This window comes from Setaria italica, chromosome I (assembly GCF_000263155.2).
Source record: "Setaria italica strain Yugu1 chromosome I, Setaria_italica_v2.0, whole genome shotgun sequence".
NCBI lineage: Eukaryota > Viridiplantae > Streptophyta > Magnoliopsida > Poales > Poaceae > Setaria > Setaria italica.
Window position 1 is genome coordinate 5,497,460 of NC_028450.1, and position 19,762 is coordinate 5,517,221.

Sequence of the window (19,762 nt, forward strand, 5' to 3'; positions counted from 1 at the left end):
TGCACGGGGTAGATGGTGCAATTATTCATTGGATTAGCATCTTGTAGCCTTGATTCATAGTTTCAAAGGTTGTACGGGTAGATGGTTTGCACCAGATACGTTCCCCATCCATCTACAGTATGAAATATCAATTTTTCTTTTGATATATGTGAATTATGATAGACAGTAACTCCTAGCTATTGAATTTGGTAACAATTACCGATCTCTGTGTTGATCGAGTTGAAGATTATAATTTATATTCCCTCCGTCCTAAATTACTATTCATTTTATCTTTTATAGGTACATAGCATTTACAAATCTAGACATAATATATACATAGTTATCTAGCAATGTATCTATAAAAATATCGATTCACGTGCAGGTTCGTGGTGAAGATCCCGGCGGGTCTGGCGCCGGAGCAGGCGGCGCCGCTGCTATGCGCGGGCGTGACGGTGTACAGCCCACTAAAGCACTTCGGGCTGACGACCCCCGGCCTCCGCGGCGGCATCCTGGGCCTCGGCGGCGTGGGCCACATGGGCGTGAAGGTGGCCAAGGCCATGGGCCACCACGTGACGGTGATCAGCTCGTCGTCCCGGAAGCGCGCGGAGGCGATGGATCACCTGGGCGCGGACGCGTACCTGGTGAGCTCGGACGGCGACGCCATGGCGGGCGCCGCCGACTCGCTGGACTACATCATCGACACGGTGCCCGTGCACCACCCGCTGGAGCCGTACCTGGCGCTGCTGAAGATGGACGGCAAGCACGTGCTGCTGGGCGTCATCGGCGAGCCGCTGAGCTTCGTGTCCCCCATGGTGATGCTGGGCCGCAAGTCGATCACGGGCAGCTTCATCGGCAGCGTGGAGGAGACCGCCGAGACGCTGCAGTTCTGCGTCGACAAGGGGCTCACCTCCCAGATCGAGGTGGTCAAGATGGGGTACGTGAACGAGGCGCTCGAGCGGCTGGAGCGCAACGACGTCCGCTACCGCTTCGTCGTCGACGTCGCCGGGAGCAACATCGAGGAGGCCGTGGCGGCGGCGGAGGCGCCGAGCAACTGATTGACGGTGCCGTGTGTGCGCGTGGACCGTGAGGCTGTGTCGGTCTCGTGTGTCGAGGTGTGCGTGGGCTTTCTGCTTCCTTGGGCTGAGTTGTGTGTGTTCTGGCCTTCTGGGCTTGGCGAAGGGCGAGTGACCGCTGCAGCTGAATTGCTGGCACAGAGAGAGTTTGTTCGATCGGCATCAGCTTGCAGACGGGATGGTGGATGCTCGAGTTGTTCTCAGGCCAAATAACTATGTAATATTATTCCTATAAAAAAACTACTCCTATGTAGTATACTTAGAGTATGCCTGTATCTAGTGTTTCTGGCGTTGCGTGTTTGTGCTAAACTTTTTGTCGGCCGTTTGTACAAAAAAAAAAAAGTGCCACTGCATCTGTCGCAATGGGCTGGACCGCTGGAAGTACACTAGGCCGCTTCGTACTGGGCCACAGTAAGTAATCCGGCTTGACCAGAAGAAGAGAGTTGGTACCAATTTCTAAGCCCAGCGTGATCGAAATCAGGCCTACGTTCCAGCTCGGTCCTGCCTCCAGAAGAGAGGCAGGCAGGCGAAGGCGCAAACGCCTCGCCGGCACGCCGCCGCCGCCGCCGCCGTCTCCCTGCCCTGATTTGCTAGGCCGCAGAGCGCCTCGCAGCAGCAGCAGCAGCCAGCAGCCCTCAGTGGGCACGCACGCACAGGAGGATGCGCAGGCACCACGAGAACCCATCCTCTTCAAGTCCGGCCGGGTGGGGGGCCGGCTGCGTTGCATCGCCCTCTCATTACTGTCCTGCGCAGGGGTGTTAAGGCCCCAGAAACAGCTGGCTGCTGCTGCGAGCGGCGTCCTCCCTCGCTCCTCACCACACCAGCTCACTGCCGGCTGCCCGCCACGCCACTCCTATAGCTGATACTGCGCACCTGCTGGTTGTCGCTACCAGCGATCGGCCGCTGCTGCCCGTCCTGCGCTCACTTGATTGCGAGACAGTTCATAATAAACTCAGCTCCACTGATGGGACGAGCCCAGTTCATTCAGCTTCGCCTGTATGCGATGGAACCCAACAAATTTCATCGGAATTGCGTAGAAAAAAACCATTGGATTCGAGCATAACAATCCCATAAATGCATCGACGGTTTTGAGCATCATTAAGAGCCGTTCGTGTGAACAATGGACGGGTTGCCGTTCTGCAACGCGGCACGGATCTGCCTGCCCGTTTTGTTCGGTTGCGCTCGCAGGCGTGCCGCAATGTGGGTGGGAACACCCGGAACAGATGGGCTTGCTCCAAATCCGAGCAGATCTGAACCTGCAGGTTTTGGGCGCATCTCACTCACAGCACCTCCTTTTTCGAACAAACCGTGACCACATTCAAGTAAAGAAACGGCAGGCTCGATTACTGCCGACCTCCTCTTCCATTTCCACCTTTCCGGCTTCCGCCGCCGCTCTGTTTCCTTCCTTGTGAATTCAGAGCGGCCGGATGCCGAAGAATAAACAGCGAGCAGAGCTCCTCCTACATACAACGGCCACGAGAACAACTACTAGTAGTACTGCTACACAGGGATCGGATCTTGATTAACACAATGCTTCGCATTGATTCGATCTGATTCGGTTTCCCTACGGCCGGGTGACGACGACGGTGGCGCCGACGCGCTCCGCGGCGGCGCGCATCACGCCCTCCACGATGCACGCCTCGCCCACGGCCCCGGCGCCGCACCCGGCGCGGAGCCCCGTGCCGGACATGTACCTGCGGACCTCGGCCCGGATCATCTCCTGCATCGCCGCCACCAGCTCGCCGCTGAACGGGTACGCGGCGGAGGAGGAGGGGGACGGCGGCGACGGGGAGCGCGAGGGGGAGAGCTCCTGGAAGTGGCTCCGGGCGCTGTCGTGGTGGAACCCCGGCGACGCCTGGTCCAGCCCCGGCAGCGAGAGGGAGAGCGAGGTGAGCGGGTCCTCGTCCCGCGACGGCGGCGGCGGGGGAGGGCGCGGGCGCGCGTCCGCGGCGGTGATGGCGTCGAACCCGCCCGCGCGCGGGACGGGGCGGAACACCTGCGCGCCGCCGCCGGAGCCGTGGCTGAGCTCGCTGCGCTCCGACCCCGTCGGGCTCCCCGGCCCGGGGCTTGCACGCTTGCACGGCCGCTCAGCTTCGGGCCCCTCCTCCTCCGCCGCCGCCGTGGTGGCGGTGGAGAGCTTCCGCTTGAGCGACGAGTTCCAGTGGTTCTTCACGGCGTTGTCGGTGCGGCCGGGGAGCAGGCGCGCGATGGCGGCCCACCGGTTGCCGAGCCGTGCGTGCGCCGCCAGGATCGCGGCGTCCTCCTCGGGGGTGAAGGGCCGCCGCTCCACCTGCGGCGACAGCTGGTTGCACCACCGCAGCCGGCACGACTTGCCCGACCGGCCCGGGATGCCCCGCCCGATCGCCGTCCAGTTCCGCGCGCCGTGACGCTCCACCAGCCGCCGCAGCGCCTCGTCCTCCTCGGGGCTCCAGGGGCCCTTTATCCTGTCGCACTCCGACCCCACTCCCATCGCCCTGACACACTGATTCGCTGCAGCTGCTGCTGGCAATGGCGGTGCGTGAGATTGTGTGATTACTGGTTAGCAAGCAGCTCGATTGGGACGTCTCGATCCGTGGCTGGAGGAAGGGGAAGGAGAGGCCGGGGGGCTTATATAGCCGGGGAGAGACGGGGAGGGAGGGGTGACCGGGAACGGCCGGTGGCTGGTCACCGGGTTACAGCTGGCGAGGTGCCACCTCACGCTCGTTTTCGCCGCCCCAATGGCGGGTGGGGTCGGTGGTGGTGTGGTCCCACATGGAGGTGGGGATGCGAGGCCGCGGAGCGGACGGGATCGAGGCCGTTTGGCTGTTAATCATGGGGTCCCCCCGGGCGGTTTGAATTTTGAATTGTTGTTTTGTTTCCGGGGTTCCGTACCGTCAAACGCAGGAGTACGTTAAAAATCTGTCCAGCTATCAATCGGGTTAAAATTAACTCCACTCGTTGGAGTGTTCGTTACAGCTCTGTATCACTACACGTTTCTGTTGCTTTTGCACGCTGCATTTTAGATTTCTACTTCCACTAGCGTTCAAATGGCCAAATGTGTAATCCATTTCGTTTGCGGAATGTTCGTATTTTTTATTCGCACAAAAAACGATGCCCTACAAACGGAAACAGACCACAGGCCGCGGCGATGTGCTCATCCGGTGGCCGCGGGAGTTCGCATCCCAAATCCATCCAACCCCATCCATCCATCCCCCTTGGAGCTGGAATCAAATCATGCATGGGATGCGATGCAAGCCGCAGCGGCACGGTGTGTACCCAACCCGCGGCCCATCCCGCCGAATTGATGACGGGTCGCCGGGCGGTGGGCCCCGCCACGCCCGTACATGTGTACAAGCCGGACAGTACGACCGCTGTGCGCGACGGTTTGTGGTGGGGGGGCCTCCCCCTCCCGCGCGACCCGCGCCGACGCGGCACCCACCGCCACTGACAGCTCGGGCCGGATGGGATGAAGTCCCACGGGACAGCGAGGGAGCACGTGGGGGATGGTGGTGGCGGGGGGTTGGGGCGGAAGGCGACAGGGGAAAGGATAGGGGGGAAGGGCGCGGCGGTTTGCGGGGTGGTGGGGCCGGTGGCCAGGCTGGAGCGCAATCTCTCGGGGTGGGGTGGGGCGGGGCAATAAAAACCGGCGCGATTTCGTGGAGGGAGGCATGGCAGTTATGGGCACAGCTCAGCTTCCCGCGGCCCAGGTGTCTCCGTGTACGTGCGCCTGCTCACCGCCGCTGCCCCGCTGCCTCTGACGCGCCGCGCCACGGGTGGGTCGTACTCGTACGGCCGGGGGAGCTGGAACCCACTGCTGCTGCTGCTGCTGCTGGAGAGGATAAAGAAACGTGCTCCATTGTTACCCGCCGTTGGAACGGATGGATCGCCGTGACAGCGAACGTGGTCACTGTTAGTCTTCTGTTACTGCACTGACTGTAGATCTGTAGCCATGTTCGTGGTGGAGTAAGTCTGATGCGATGATGCAAAAGCAGCGGCCGTGACGACTGACGAGCTGGCGACGCGTCGTCTGGTACCCCGACGGGTAAAGAAAGGAGGCTTTCACGGTGTCGTCAGTTGGAGGAAAAGATGGTCACGGTTAGAGTAAAACTGCCTAGTACGTACGTGCAACCGTCCGGGTCGCAGCGCAGCGGCGGCAGCGGCTGCCCGGAGACGACCGGTGGAGCGCACCGTACAGGGAGCATTGACTACTCCTCCCAGTCTCCAGCAACCACCAGCACCACCACCGCCACGGGGAGCAGCACAGCGAAGCAAAGCGAAGAGAAGCAAGCGCCCCGCGATCGCGTGCAGATGCAACGCACGCCGTCGCGGGTGCACGCGAGAGGCGGCTCCACGTACGCGTACGGCGCGGACACGTCGCGGGCCGCGGAAGACGACAGCCGTGGGCCTCGAACGCCCCAATGAAAGCAGGAGAGATAGAAAGGAAGAGAGGAAAAGAAAGCAGGGGAGAGGGAGAGGGTGAGGAAGTCAGAGGAGGCGGCAGCAGCATCGCATCGGCATCGGAGGGGGGTGGGGACGTGGATCTGGGGAGGCGCAGGGCCAGGCTGGCTGGCGCGGCTTTAACGGCCTCCCACCGCACCGACACCGGCCGGTACTGTACCACCGCACTGTACCCTGCGGCTCCCTCAGGCCAAGATCCCGTTCCGCAATAGAATACTCCTAGAGCGGGAGGAGCCAGATCCATGGCGACCAGGCCGACCAACCTCCCCACCCGTTTCGGTTACGGGCGCAGGCGGCAGGCAGCTTCCTTGCACCTTCGCTCCCGATCCGTGGCATCGGCATTTGCATGGCCCCCCCTCCGATCCGTCCGTGCCGTTGCTGCTGGCATGAATGCATGATCGTGTTGTTTGTTTATCGCCGAGCTGGCAAAAAGTGTGGCGGCGCTCGCCTCCCTCCGACGCTCTTGACGCCAACCCACGCCGCGAATCCCCGGCGGATCGCGCCTGCCCTCGCACCAAACGGCCGTGCGGCTTTGTTTAGGCGCAAGAGGTCCAGGCCCGGCCGAGACCGGGGAGCGTACGGAGCAAGCGTGCGAGCGCCACGTCGCCGGAGTGGCCGGACCAACCCGACCGCACGCGATCCGCCGTGCCCGCCGTGTGGGATCCGGGATATCTCCGGCCAAGGCCAGGGCGAGACCGGCGAGCAATGTGTTGCGCGTGCGAGGCTGGCCGCACACGGGCTCGCGGTCGCGGATTCCAGCGCCCCGCAACCGGACAACCGGGAGGACGCGGGGGCTGCCACGGACGGAGCGGAAAGACGGAGGAGCCTACGCATCATTGGTTGCCTGGCCGTAACCGCCTCCGTTGCCGGGCTGCCGGCACGGGCAGCGGCAGTGTGGCACGGAGGGAGCGGGCGGGCTCCTTCCTTGCGTGCGGCAGCTGCATAGTAGTGGACTAGTGGTGTTCGTCATCGCGAGGCCCACCAGGCCCGCTTGTACTCCCCACACATCGCTCCAGGTTGAGACCAGCTAACTAAACCTGTGTTTGGTTATTGGGTTGGAGTGGATCGGAACGGGTTCAACCCACGTTGTTCCGCGTTTGGTTGAAAAATGATGTGAGTTGGATCCAACCCAGATGGAAATATTCCCACGAGATTCAGATCCGCTGCATTCCTCCAGAATGACGGACCACGCCGACCTAGATGGATGTCGTGCCTTCTCCGTCTCCGTGCTCGCCGCCTCCCTCCTCACCTCCCCGTCCTGCCCGCCCTCGGTCGCCCGCGCGCCGGCGCGCTCGTCGCCTCCCTCGATCGCCAGGCTTCGAGACATGCGGGGAGGAGGCGAGGGCTGACGCGGGGCAGGGAGGAGGCGGCATCGCCGAGCTCCGGGACGCGCACCCCGGGCTCGCCGTCGAGGAGGTAGGCGGCATGGATGAGGCAGTGGCGAGCGGGGAGGAGGCAGGTGCCGGCGCTAGGCGTGGAGGAAGCGGGGGCCGGCGCAAAGCGGGAAGGAAGCGGCACCGCGCGGGAAGGGGAGGAGGCGGCGTCGCCGGGCGGGGGCCGGCGGGGGGGTGGGGAGGAGGCCGCGGGTAAAAAAAAGAGAGAAGTGCATGACATATGGGTCCCGCAGCTGACAGGTAGGACCCATTGCTAACGGTTTTAAAATGCCATCCATCCCAACTTTCTCAATCCCTCCCATCAAACAAAAAATTGATCTAACCCATCCCTCTCATCCAAACACGAGATGGGTGGACTCCAATCAAAAAAGAGATCAGCTCCAACCCAACGCACATCGTTCCAAAGGCAAACGCATGCTAGGACACAGGTACAGTGACAAGCAAACGAACCAGCCCATCACTAGAGCCACATGTAATTACTTGTGCGAAGGCTCGCGCCACGAAAAATACGGGAACACGTTGGTTTAAAATTAAACCCAAAAGCATCGATGCGTCAGCCTGATGCTAGTTCTTACATACAAAAAGGAACAACAGGTGCAGAGCCCCAGGAATGCAGATCTCTTTCTTGCTCGGCATGGTCGGAATGTGCTCAGGCCCGCGCAGGGGCAGGGGCCGGGGCGGCTTCCGCTGGGGGCAACGACACCGAGCGCAGCAGCTCAAGGGAGCTCGCGAGCCCCAGGAAGTGCGACAGGATGGTGTTCGCCGAAGCCTGCTCATGGGGTCACAAATGGCAAAAATTAGTAGTAGTAGAGCATCATAACGTGGCTATTGTAATGACAGACTAGGATGGTAGGCACAACTGAAACAACCACTGGTATGATACTAATGCAAAACTGGTAACCATTACAACTGTTTGTGCTGCCCAATGATTTCTTCTACTATGATTACTGATTCTGAATAGGTGATGTCTGCAGGATTCGGAATCAGTGTGATTTCTGCACAGTTCAGTGTGAATAGGAACACAAAGAAACATGTGCAGAAATCAGTGTGATTTCTGCACAGGATTCAGTGTGATTTCTGCAGCTGCACAAGCACCTATTCAGCTATCAGAATCAGTGTGCTGGCTGCACAAACAGCTGCAGCTGCACGGGGCAACAGGCCCACAGCTCAGCCTCAAGCTGCTCAGTTGGCTGTTGCAGCTGCAGCCGCAGCGCTGCAGCAGCAATCTCTACCTAACATGTGTTCCTATATATGTGAGGATGCCTTTCACATGTGGGTGATGTACCATTTACTATGCAGACCAAGGGATTGTGATAAAAAATGTAACAAGAAAAAGAATGCTCGGAAGAAAATGATAAAACGCTGTACATTGGAGATTTGCTTCCACTACCCAAACATTTAGTGAACTAGGATGGTAGGCATAACTGAACGAACAACCACTGGTATGTTACTAATGCAAACTGGTAACAAAATTTACAACTCTTTCTGCTGCCCAGTGATTTCTACTATGATTACTGATTCTGAATAGGTGATTGTCTGCAGGATTCTGATTTCTGAATCCTACAGTTACTTGCATTGTCAGGTTCCAGGCTGAATTAATTTTGGTGTTATTCCTGTATGTGAGGATTCCTTTCACATGCGGGTGCTGTACCATTTTACTGTGTACACCAAAGGGATTATGATAAAAATCTATCGAGAAAAAAAAAAAGATGCTAGGAAGTAAATGATGAATGGTACATATTGGAGATGTGATTTCACTACCCAAACATTTAGTGAACTCTATGGATGAATTCTTTTGAGGTAAGATGAACTGATGACGTTAAGTGCAGTAGTCAGATAGTCAAGGTCACAAAGGCTGCATAGGATAATGCTGAAAACAAGAGAATAGCACCACCGGACTGGGTGCAGTTTTTTATGAGAGAATGATTTGCGCCAAATGGTAAAATTAGTAAACAAGCAAGTACCTGGACTAGGAAAACATCTATAGATAAAACAGGGCTTTGGCCAGGGGCAGCCTGATACGGTACTGTAGAGGTTGTGAGAGCTTTTGCTACCAAAGCACCAACAGTCGCCTGCATCCCCAGAACAGCAGCGCCCATCCCGAGCATATTAAGCAGAATGCCATTTTTGAGACTCCTGACAACATCGGCGCGTGGGGGAGCCTGGAGAGAAATTTACAATTTCATTTTAAGTTTCAAAAGCATATCTGAATAAGCATATCAAGCTTGCTATGCGAACTTATCTAAAATACACAATCAGACTAAAAATAGCCACAAGTTATCTTTGTGATGAATAACATGATGTGAAAATACCAGTTCAGTTATCAAATGACAGTTAGAAGGAATGGCAATAGTCAGAGCAAGTGTGCAAGGAGATGCAATGTGGTTCTTTCATGTGAAATGGTTTTGGTATTGCTGCTAAAAATGTACGAGTAGGGAGCAGTTGAGAAAAAAGATTACCTTAGCAGGTTCTTTTGCCGTTCTTCTAAGCCTTTCAGAGAGACGAATATAACCAAATGACCAGAAGACTGAAACAAAAGCAGCAGCAATACCAGCAGCAGTCGCATAGAATGTGAAGGGTGCAGTCACCTTCCCCATCGCAACCGTGGAGAACGACAAAATTCCACCAGAAACAATTGTGCACACCAACTGGGACCAGAATCCTAGGGTACCCAAATTCTTGAAATACCTTGCTGTTTTCTCTAGCCTCTTCTTAACCTGTCCAGTCAGTTCATAAAAAAGAAACAGAGAAAGACCAATAATTCAGAACCACGGCACATGTTCTAGACCATTTAGAGACGAGCAAGAAAACACACAACCAATTTAACCACATCACCATGTAAAAACAACTTAATTCAAACAAAAAGATTGCACAGGTTAGCCAGCACACTATACTTGAAGACGGCAGTTTATTAAAGCTCCGTTAAATCAAATAGGAGTTAAAAGTATGCTGTTCATGTCAGTTATTTAAACGGGAGCATCAGTACCAGAAGGTATGAATTATGAAGTCGTAATAAGAGCATGGAGCCTTCAGTAAATAGAAAGTATATTTTGTAATGTTTTCGTAAAAAAAAAGTATATTTTGTAATAAGATGCCTCTCAATTGGAAAGAACAAGTGATGGAGGAAAAGTTTCAAACAGAAATTATGCACATGTTCAAAATCACTGATGAGCAATGGTTGACTCTGATAACAAGGCAACGCCACTGTGGAGAGTGGAGAATGATTAAGTACTGAACTACCAACAAAGATATACCCTTAAATAGCTCCCTACAATTTTGTTTGCATTCCTTCTCCACAATTCCTCTATAAACGAAACATAAAAGCACAGCTCCCAGTGCCCAAAAATCCATTCTGCCCAAGTGCATTTCCTTAAACAAGTAACCATCAAAGTAGTCCGCAGCTAACTACAATTCTTGATTCGAGCCCCAAAATCTCACCAATGCTGCCAGGAAGCACACAATTTCCCAATAAAACAGTGGCATAATTGCATATACCCTACTTCATCCACAGAGCACAGCACGAGGCGTCGAATCGATAGATCAAAGTCAGAGAAGGAACCAGCAAAGAACCTGCTCGAGCTTGACCCGCTCCACCTCCTCCTCTGTTGGTGGGGGCGTCGGGTAGATTGGTCCCGATGAGGATGAGGACGCCGCCGCCGCCGCCGCTGTGAGGCGCCGCCGAGTGCTTTCGCGGACCCCACATCTTAGGCGACCGGCGGAGCCGGGTAGCGGGCGGCGGGCCTGCGACGCACACGCGGATGCGGAAACCGCGTGCTGCCGAAGCATCGACGCCGCCACCGCCGGCGGCGGCGGCGCGGACCGCGCGGGGAGTAGGAGCGCCTGCATTTTGCGATGGCGATGCTATCCCCTTCTGACGCTCTATTGCATAAACCCCCCTCAAATTTGTGATTTTCATGAGCACCTTGGACCACACGTTGTAAAGTAACTGGGAGGCTGCCAGCGCTCGGTCCCTGATAAAGAGATAGCATATGCTTTTGATATTTGCTCTGTCTGCCACAAGTTTCAATTTGATGTCGGCCCATACAGACTAGGGATGAAAACGGACATAAACGGACAGGGAAAACCTTTCTCTCGTCCGCTCCCACATTTCATCACCAAATATAGGACCGATTCGGAATAGCTGGGAGCGACAGGACTACGAAAATGGACGGAAACTGGGTACTTAAACGGGAACACGCAAGCACACGACATTGTTGGTTTTTTTCTTACTAGTTGCCAAACATGTTTTTTACCTCTAAGGACTCTTATACTAATGATCTTTCAGAAACTCTTGGACCATAAGAATATTGAGTTAGAGCTAGGTATATACTAATGCATATTAAGTCTATCCTGAATTTATTAAATACGGGATAAATACAGGTTCATCCTGACTAAAAATAGGATTCCGCAAAAATGGGCGTGATAGACCCTCCCCCACTTCCTGTCCCATTTCCGAATTTGTCCGTAAATACGACAATGAGTAGGTTAAATGTGGAAAACATGGCGGGACGTTCAACCTAAATAGATCATAGAACTAGCCTTTCGGCCCAATTAACTATGTTTTGTGAGAAACTTTTCACTTTTCCGATTTCACTAATTTTAGAAGCCATGCAAAACCATATTTAGAAGAAAAAAAGTCTACATTGAAGTTTCTAAAGCTCTAAACATGCTACACTTTTTAGTAATACCATGGTTTTCAAAGCTGCAATGTTTACGTAGCATCCAAATACTCAATGTCTTTCTAAAACCAAACTATTTCAATAGAACATGGTATTTTTTTCTAAAACACAAACAGTACTCTACATTCAAACTGGCCTTTACAAGTTGTGATGCATCATATGATTCTAATCACCTCCCCACCTTATAAATATATCATTTGATATTTTTTCTCAAATACGCAAGAGAGTCGTATATCTTTGTATTAATAATAATAATAATAAATAACATGCAATTTTAGATAGCTCTTTTTAAGAAGCATAAAAAGTTTATTCAACTTTTAGCCCCTAACTGTGTTTTATGCTGCTAAGTACATTGGAATACTCTTATAAAATTTACTAGATAAAATTGTATTTGAAGATTATGTTGGAATCACTTTTAAAAAGGGCAAAAGAGTTTTATGACTAGCAATGGAAAGATGAAGATCCACTTTGAATTTTGAAAGCCCATAAACCAGTGGCGGAGCCAAGATTTTGAAGTTGGGTATTCCCATTTCTTAAGTTAGATCGACCAATGATAAAGTACAAAAGATCCATAATAATATAACTCAAGGTACAATTTCATTAAATCCATAGTTTGAAAAACGAATTCATTCTCAACGAAAATGTGACCAATCAATCTTTCAAGTATTGAATTCCCGTATTAGTTCTCAATTTATTCTTCACATAGTTCAGGTAGGAAATCAATCTTTCAAATACTAGCAGTTCCTACCGGAAGTACTAGAACAAAAGCCTTGTATACAACATCCTATTTGGTGTGCTTCTTTGTTTCAACAAAACCCATCAATCTTTCAAGTATTGAATTCCCGTATTAGTTCTCAATTTATTCTTCACATAGTTCATGCAGGAAATCAATCTTTCAAAAACTAGCAGTTCCTACCAGAAGTACTAGAACAAAAGCTTGTACACATCTTCTTTGTTTCAACAAGCATAATTAAATTTTTGAGTTGAAACAAAGAAGATGCTCATCACTAAACTTAAGAAATCATTTGGATAAAACTGAGCAAGGTTAACCAAAATTTCTATATCGACAGGATTGAATGATATTCCATCCTATATCAACGGTATAAAAAGAATTAGGAAGTGTAAAGTTGGATTGAGAACTGATGGATAATCCTCACCAAATGCTGGTGAGTGGTGCTTGCCTTGGTGTGGTTGCTACTAGCTAGGCTATACTGTACGACGCTTCTCCTAACATTTAGAGTATAGAGCCCTCGACATGGCAACAGTGAGGACCTAACTATATCGAGGCCTTGCCAAGTCTCCATGATGCTGCCCCACTGTTGCACCAAGCGGTTAGAGTATACATCAGTAGGGAATTGCGGTCGGAGACGGCAATGACTCATGCCTAATTGCCGATGTTACTGCCTGCGTGACCGAGATTGGAGAGAGTGAGAGGCGAGCTGAATTGTTATTAGTTTGTTTGCTACTAATTTGGGACCTTACGGCTGGTGGAATAGGAAGCTAAGAAGGACATAATTTAACATCACATAAGTTATACACATGCATAAATCATACACATACTCAATTTTTCACCAAATTCGTGACTACCCATGCATCCACATGGCTCCGCCCATGCCATAAACCATACTATGCATAGACTAAGAGAACCAGCAAGTGGGAAAGAGATACCCCACTTTTCTTGATGCCATAAGGTTGTTAACATGCAAGAAAGATCAATAAAAGGCGACAAATAGATAAAAAAGCAGCAAAGAACTTTTCGATGCCTTTTCATGTATAAACAATAGTCACATACTAAATAGTTTATAGCAATAATTCGTAGGAAACCTTTTTATAGTGACATAGTTACTAATTACAGTCAGGTGGTTATGTTCTACCTCCTCACTTTGGTATCTAACTTGAATCCCATGTCGATGTCTTCGTGAGTTGAGTTTGATGCTGGACATTTCGCTTCGGCTACTTACATGTTTGCCTCAGTTACATGATTACATCACACAAATATTTTGCCTCTTCAAATACTGAAGCAAATTAAGATGCAATATTCACGAGGCCGAATAGCAGAAAATGTTGAAATTAATTAAATGGTATGGAGATAGTAGAAAAGGAACTTTGTGAAAGAAGAATATTTACTGAGGTCCTGTTTGGTTTGACCTTGCTGAACTTAAAGGACAAAAGTTTAGTCCCTTTTAGTCCCTAAAATACTAAACAGGGTGACTAAAAGGGGTTCCTTATGGGGACTAAAGGTACCCTGAACACCCTATACCCCTCATTAATGCCCCGTCCGTGACCAGCTCCACCCCGCACCCCACCCATCCCGCCGCCAGCCCCTGCCATCCTCGGTCACCTGCCTCGCCGCCGGCTCCCGCCCCCCCCCCCCCGACTACCCGTCCGCCGCCGGCCCCTGCCCTCCCTGGCACCCGCCCCGCCGCCGGCCACCCGCTGCCACTCCCAGCCCGCCGACCGCTCCCGCCCGCCCCGCCGCCAGCCCTCGCCGCCCCTGGCCTGCCGGTCGCTCGCCGTGCCGCTGCCCCGCCCCTCGCCGGGCCGCTGCCCAGCCCCTGCGCCGCCGCTTGCGCGTGTGCTATGCGTGCCTGCGTGGGGAGGCAGAGAAGGAAGAAGGGCAGGGGCAGCAATGATTAGAGGCAAGTTGGTCATTGTTCAACTCATTTAATGCCCTTTAGTCACTAGAACTTAATAGGGGGACTAAACTTTAGTCCTGACTAAAGGGGATTAAAGTTTAGTTTAAGGGGTGTTTGGATAGTAGGTGCTAAACTTTAGCAGTGTCACATCGAATGTTTGGATGCTAATTAGGAGGACTAAACATAAGCTAATTATAAAACTAATTGCGGAACCCTGTGCTAATTCGCGAGATGAATCTATTAAACCTAATTAATCCGTCATTAGCAAATGGTTACTATAGCACTACATTGTCAAATCATGGACTAATTAGGTTTAATAGATTCGTCTCGCGAATTAGACTCCATCTGTGCAATTATTTTTGTAATTAATCCATATTTAGTACTTCTAATTAACATCCAAACATCTGATGTGACAGGTACTGGGGTGTATCAAATACACCCTTAATCCTAAAGGAACAAAGGGCCTTGCTCGAAGAAAAATGACTTCGGGGATACCGCAAGGCAAGACACGCGTCCGTTCGTTCTCCCATCCATCCGACGGCCGCGAATCCGTGTCGCAGTTGTTCCGCCGCAACACGGGGCACCACGCGGCCAGAAGCCCACGCCGCCCCACCTCCACGCTCCTGTTGCCTCTTCGCCGCCGTGAGGTGCCCCCAATCAGGCAACCAGCAGCGCCGCCCGGTCCCGTCCTCTCGCCCCTGCCCCCGCCCTCATCGCGCCCCGCTCCATGGCCGCCAAGTGGGCCCAGAAGACCGTCGTCATCCCCGCGCAGCGCCGCGGCTGCCACCTCATCACCCCCAAGGTCCCAACAGCTCCTCTCTCTCGCCCTCGGCTTCTCGTCCTCGCGGTTTGTGGTACTTGGTACTTACTACTAAGATTCCCCTTGATGTTCCTTCTGGTGCTGCAGATTCTGAGGGAGATCGAGGGCGACCTGTCCGGGTTCAAGTGCGGGCTCGCTCATTTCTTCCGTACGTGACGCGCATATCTACTTGCTCAATTCCTAGGCATTACCTTGTTCACCTTTTCTCGCCTGATGCCGTAATTTGATGGTCAGCTCAGCTGTACCTGTACCGTTGATCTAGATAGTTTCTGTATGAAACGCTGATATGTAGAATTTGTGTGTTGATGGCATTTTGGGGATGGATCCATGTAGTCAGCTGGAACTATATCATCATTTGTAGTTTCAACATGAGCTGTAGTATTAGGTTGTTTGCGGTATCTTACACTGATGGTGCTTACAAAGAGTACTTAGGCATAATTTATTTAATTTGTGGTATGATAGCACGGAAGAAATTCAATGTAGCCATGTAATCATGTGAGCAGTTCGCGTAATTTTTATTATAAGTCGTGGACCTTTTTTACTGTCAGTTTGTCACTATTGACATGCATGTTCATAAGCCGACAAGCATGTAGATAGCAGGTGTCAATTGTATTTTAGTGGTAGTGAAGTTGTCTTCGATCTGCAGTGCAGCACACAAGCGCTTCCCTGACCATCAATGAGAACTATGACTCTGACGTGCAGGCTGACACTGAAACTTTCCTTAACAGAATTGTCCCAGAGGTCAGTGGCCCAATTTTTTCTCCTCTTATTTAAATGGTCACAATTGAATTCTTGCTTCATTACATGTTCATTGCTATCACTTATCAGGGCCACAATGCTCCTTGGAAGCACACTATGGAAGGTTAGTTAAGTCTTCACTGTGTTATTTTGCCCTCCTTATGATGAGACTGTAATAGTTAGGTTCTAATTGCAGGACCTGATGACATGCCAGCACATATTAAATCGTCAATGTTTGGTTGTGCCCTGACGTATGTGTACCCTCACTCATTGTTTCATCCCTCACGTTGTGTTGTTCTTCTACTGTGTAAGAATTAACAGGTTGCATGTTGCTCTATGCAGGATTCCTATAACTGATGGACGTCTCAATATGGGCACTTGGCAGGTAAAGGAAACACATATCCTTTCACAGCTGATCATATGATATTCAAGCTTAGTTCCCGATTCTAATTTGCATTGGTTAAAAGGCTCATAGGAGCCATCTAAATAGTATAATAAACTGCCTGTATTGAGATTGCCAAATCTTACTTAGTGTTTACTCAACTGTTCCAGGGTATATGGCTGTGCGAACACCGTGATCATGCCAGCCCTCGCAAAATTGTGATTACTCTCAACGGAGTCTAACTTGAAAGATCTTATATGCTGGCAGGAAATTGAGCAAATGCAATTTGGACCTGAATGATGTAAAATTAGGGCTCTGTTTCAAGTGTACCATGTACTGGGTTGAACGGTTGACTGTAACATATATATGGAAGCTAGAAATTCCAATAAGTTTGCTGTTACTGTTTCCTGTGTGATTCTTGGCTTAGGAGATCATTACCAGGCTGTTGATCTTTCAAGTTTTTTTTTTAAAATTCTGTGTGATCATGCACTATATTTCGCAGATTTAGTAATTGTCATTTCCTTGAAATTTGTGAATCTACAATCAGAAAGAAAAAAGTATCACATTCTTTCTTTCTTTCGTAAGAGAGCAGTTACAGAAGAAAGGTTTTTGCCAAAAAAAATGTGACGTTACATGTTTGAAAAATATTTTACCTGTGTTTTTTTAATGCCTGCTTTGTTTCTTCAACAAGAAGCAGGTCAAGAAAGCTGCTGTTACAACAATAGGCGATCAGTTACAACAAAAAAACGCAGCGGCTAGTTTTGTTTCAGGAGTCAAAATTTGTCCCCCGATGAAAACAGCCAGCCAGATATATGCAGTACGTGACGCTTCACCCATTTCAATTTTTCTTCCCCTTTGAGAAAAGGAGCATATGGAACAAGTTATTTTTGTGATTTGGAGCTCTAAATTAAGCCTGTTAAAAGGTGGCCATCATTCAGTAGCCACCTAATTTTAGAAGGTTTTCCCTTGTCTGGAAACCTCCTCCTTTCTCTCCTCTCCACAATCTGATATAGGGTGCCTCGAGACCTTAGCCTCGGTGGGGCCGGAGAACAGCTTCTCTCAATTTTCTCCTTGGGAGTTTCATGTGAGGTACGTTTCTGTCATCAAACCTTTACATTTCAATTTACCTTGGATTTGTCTGAAATTTCATGTGCGGTGCAAGGTTGTCTCCCTCCTGAACTAATAATCGTGTTCGTTGAATGTTAGTATATTTTTTCTCTGATCTTTATCTTAATTCTTTGCTGCTGCTGCTCGCTTCCTTAGTTTATGCATGGCTGTTCTTTTTTTTTTCTCCGGTTATTGTCTGAATTCATGAAGTGCCTGATGACTCTTTTCTTTAGGAAAAAAAGTAGCAGATTATTGTTTAATATTTACATCGCATCCTTGTAGAGCATAGTTACGTGCGTTTTGCTGGAGCTCACAACATTGTGCTGTAATGCAGGGTGCTCCTCCTGAACAAATGGGAGCAAGCTATCCTCACATGTTTTTGATCCTCTTACTGCTTCATGGAGCCAATGCTGCTTCAAATGCTCCAGCAGGGCCAAAATGGCAGACTCTGAGCGGTATCATATTTCCTATTTCTTTCTTTTTTTGTTATTTTTATTATTTCACCTATCAAGATTTTCAAGCACTCTAGCATTTGGACTCAAGCGCTCTGATGTTCAATTGCAGCGCCATGTCATCAAGCTCCTAATGTTTGTGATATCATCCTACAGGTCGTCCCCCTCAAGTCATAGCTCGAGGAGGATTCTCTGGCTTGTTCCCTGACTCAAGCCAGTATGCCTACCAGTTTGCCTTGTCGACCAGCTTGCCTGACGTTGTTCTCTTCTGCGATCTGCAATTCTCAAGCGACAGCACGGGCTTCTGCAAAACAGGGTTGACCCTTGACAACTCGACGACAGTCTCAGAGATCTTCCCCAAGATGGAAAAGACATACAAGGTGCAGGGAGAAGATGTCCATGGCTGGTTCTCTCTAGATTTCACCGCGGACCAGCTGATTCAGAACGTCACGTGTAAGCAGAAAAGAACCATCACTACTTTCTAACTAAACATTCCATGCTACATTCCTGATCCATATGGATGAAGTTTTGCCAAAAAATAGGATGGAAATAAGATGGAACTAACGATTCTGAAGTATCATTTTGCTGTTGGAATTTTTCTGACTTGACATGCTGTCCTTTGATCATTCCTCAGTAATCCAGAACATCTTTTCTCGCCCAAGCACATTTGATGGCTCCATGGGAATGTACACGCTTGATGATATTGTTGAGCTCCGCCCCCCTCAAATATGGCTTAATGTACAGGTAAATGTGATTTCAGTCATTTCACGAGCCTTTTCTCTTCTTATTTTACCATGTAACGTATTTAACACAACTTCATATTCCATTTTGCAGTACAATTCATTCTTTCTGGAGCACAAACTAAGTACTGAAGATTATATATTAGGACTACCAAAAGAATTTAGCCTCACTTACATCTCCTCGACAGAGATTATTTCTTGAAAAGCCTGGGTGGAAAACTCAAGAAAAGCAAGACGAAACTGGCCTTCCGGTTCCTCAATGAAGATGTCATTGAGCCTTCAACCAAGAAGACATATGGGGAGCTCCTGAAAGACCTGAAATCCATCAAGGATTTTGCGGTCGGGATTCTTGTCCCCAAGACCTACATCTGGCCACTGAACAAAGATCAGTACCTGTCACCATCCACAAGTTTGGTCAAAGATGCGCATGCCCTGGGGCTCGAAGTCTATGCGTCTGGATTTGCCAATGATATCGCTACAAGTTACAACTACAGCTATGATCCCAGTGCAGAGTAGTTGCAGTTCATAGACAATCCAGACTTCTCTGTCGACGGTGTGCTCACGGACTTCCCGCCCACTGCATCAGGAGCTATTGGTAAGAACTATTCCATGTTGGAATTGGAAGGAGAAAACCTGAATAATTCATGTTTCTTTGGAAATGATAGAGATCTGCACATTATGCTCTAATATCATAGCAATTCACCTTCTTTTGCTCGTTAATAAAATCTCTTAAATGTTTTGCTTTTTACAGCTTGCTTGGCTCATTCTAAGGGCAATCCTCTAGCACCTCCTGGAAGTAAGCTATAGATGTTTACTATCACGACGTCATTTGTAAGTTTATTATCATCATCCTTAGTACTTACCCCCCCTATACAAATGTAGAGGACACCAGGCCGCTGATCATCACCCACAATGGGGCTGGCGGTGTCTTTGCTGGGAGCACAGATCTTGCCTACCAGGAGGCGATCAAAGATGCCGCCGACATCATAGATTGCTCGGTTCAGATGTCAAAAGACGGAGTGGCCTTCTGCATGCACTCTGCCGATCTCCCCCCCCCCCAAACCCACGAGCAAGGATAGGATACGGAGCATTCACCTTTGCATGTGAACAATGGAGTCTGTGTATCAAGGTCCCAAAAGTGAACAGAGGTATCACCTGAACCACTCGCCAAACATTTTGCATCAGGGCTAAAAGATACAGCAAGTACGGCGTCTGTGTGACCTGCAGAAAGAGAAGATCATGCATATCTCAATCGAGGAAACTTGAGACTATACACGAGATTTCTGTATTAATTGGACAGCATAGCCTATTATTGGGGCTTCTGT

General features: G+C 50.2%; 4 protein-coding genes and 1 long non-coding RNA gene across 5 annotated transcripts in view; 3 read left to right on the forward strand and 2 right to left on the reverse strand.

Annotated features, from left to right (window-relative positions):
* The window catches only part of LOC101769241 (probable cinnamyl alcohol dehydrogenase), a 3,839-nt gene extending 2,508 nt beyond the window's left edge, over positions 1-1,331 (forward strand). Inside the window, exon 4 of the mRNA XM_004951572.3 lies at positions 362-1,331. Coding sequence (XP_004951629.1) covers positions 362-1,034 — 673 coding nt within the window. The 3' untranslated portion in view covers positions 1,035-1,331. The remainder of the gene's footprint in view (positions 1-361) is intronic.
* A 1,014-nt stretch (positions 1,332-2,345) lies between these two features.
* Positions 2,346-3,646, reverse strand: LOC101769643 (transcription factor MYB44). The gene has a single exon (XM_004951573.2). The coding sequence runs from the start codon at positions 3,520-3,522 to the stop codon at positions 2,617-2,619; it is 906 nt and encodes a 301-aa protein (XP_004951630.1). The 5' UTR covers positions 3,523-3,646; the 3' UTR covers positions 2,346-2,616.
* Positions 3,647-7,317: 3,671 nt separating this feature from the next.
* LOC101770048 (protein TIC 21, chloroplastic) lies at positions 7,318-10,774 on the reverse strand. Its single transcript, XM_004951575.4, has 4 exons — positions 10,454-10,774; positions 9,343-9,600; positions 8,848-9,045; positions 7,318-7,652 (listed from the first exon to the last, which is right to left on the reverse strand). Exons 1-4 carry the CDS (start codon positions 10,727-10,729, stop codon positions 7,533-7,535), a joined length of 852 nt encoding a protein of 283 aa, XP_004951632.1. The 5' UTR covers positions 10,730-10,774; the 3' UTR covers positions 7,318-7,532.
* Positions 10,775-14,729: 3,955 nt separating this feature from the next.
* LOC101770724 (UPF0047 protein YjbQ) lies at positions 14,730-16,595 on the forward strand. The gene is made up of 7 exons (XM_004951576.3): positions 14,730-15,000; positions 15,106-15,166; positions 15,665-15,759; positions 15,847-15,880; positions 15,953-16,007; positions 16,099-16,141; positions 16,309-16,595. Exons 1-7 carry the CDS (start codon positions 14,926-14,928, stop codon positions 16,378-16,380), a joined length of 435 nt encoding a protein of 144 aa, XP_004951633.1. The 5' UTR covers positions 14,730-14,925; the 3' UTR covers positions 16,381-16,595.
* Positions 16,596-17,893: 1,298 nt separating this feature from the next.
* Positions 17,894-19,484, forward strand: LOC101771121. The gene is made up of 5 exons (XR_002677533.1): positions 17,894-18,150; positions 18,332-18,441; positions 18,532-19,032; positions 19,189-19,233; positions 19,320-19,484. It is a non-coding gene; the product is annotated as an uncharacterized LOC101771121 (long non-coding RNA).
* The last annotated feature ends 278 nt before the right edge of the window (positions 19,485-19,762 follow it).

Excerpts from the sequence above, each read along its gene's own strand:
- LOC101770048 (XM_004951575.4), bottom strand. The coding sequence starts at position 10,729 with ATGCAGGCGCTCCTACTCCCCGCGCGGTCCGCGCCGCCGCCGCCGGCG. Across the intron at positions 9,601-10,453 it reads AGCGGGTCAAGCTCGAGCAG|GTTAAGAAGAGGCTAGAGAA; the intron begins GTTCTTTGCTGG and ends CTGACTGGACAG. Across the intron at positions 7,653-8,847 it reads TAGATGTTTTCCTAGTCCAG|GCTTCGGCGAACACCATCCT; the intron begins GTACTTGCTTGT and ends CCCCATGAGCAG.
- LOC101769643 (XM_004951573.2), bottom strand. The coding sequence starts at position 3,522 with ATGGGAGTGGGGTCGGAGTGCGACAGGATAAAGGGCCCCTGGAGCCCC.
- LOC101770724 (XM_004951576.3), top strand. The coding sequence starts at position 14,926 with ATGGCCGCCAAGTGGGCCCAGAAGACCGTCGTCATCCCCGCGCAGCGC. Across the intron at positions 15,760-15,846 it reads TTAACAGAATTGTCCCAGAG|GGCCACAATGCTCCTTGGAA; the intron begins GTCAGTGGCCCA and ends ATCACTTATCAG. Across the intron at positions 16,142-16,308 it reads TCAATATGGGCACTTGGCAG|GGTATATGGCTGTGCGAACA; the intron begins GTAAAGGAAACA and ends CAACTGTTCCAG.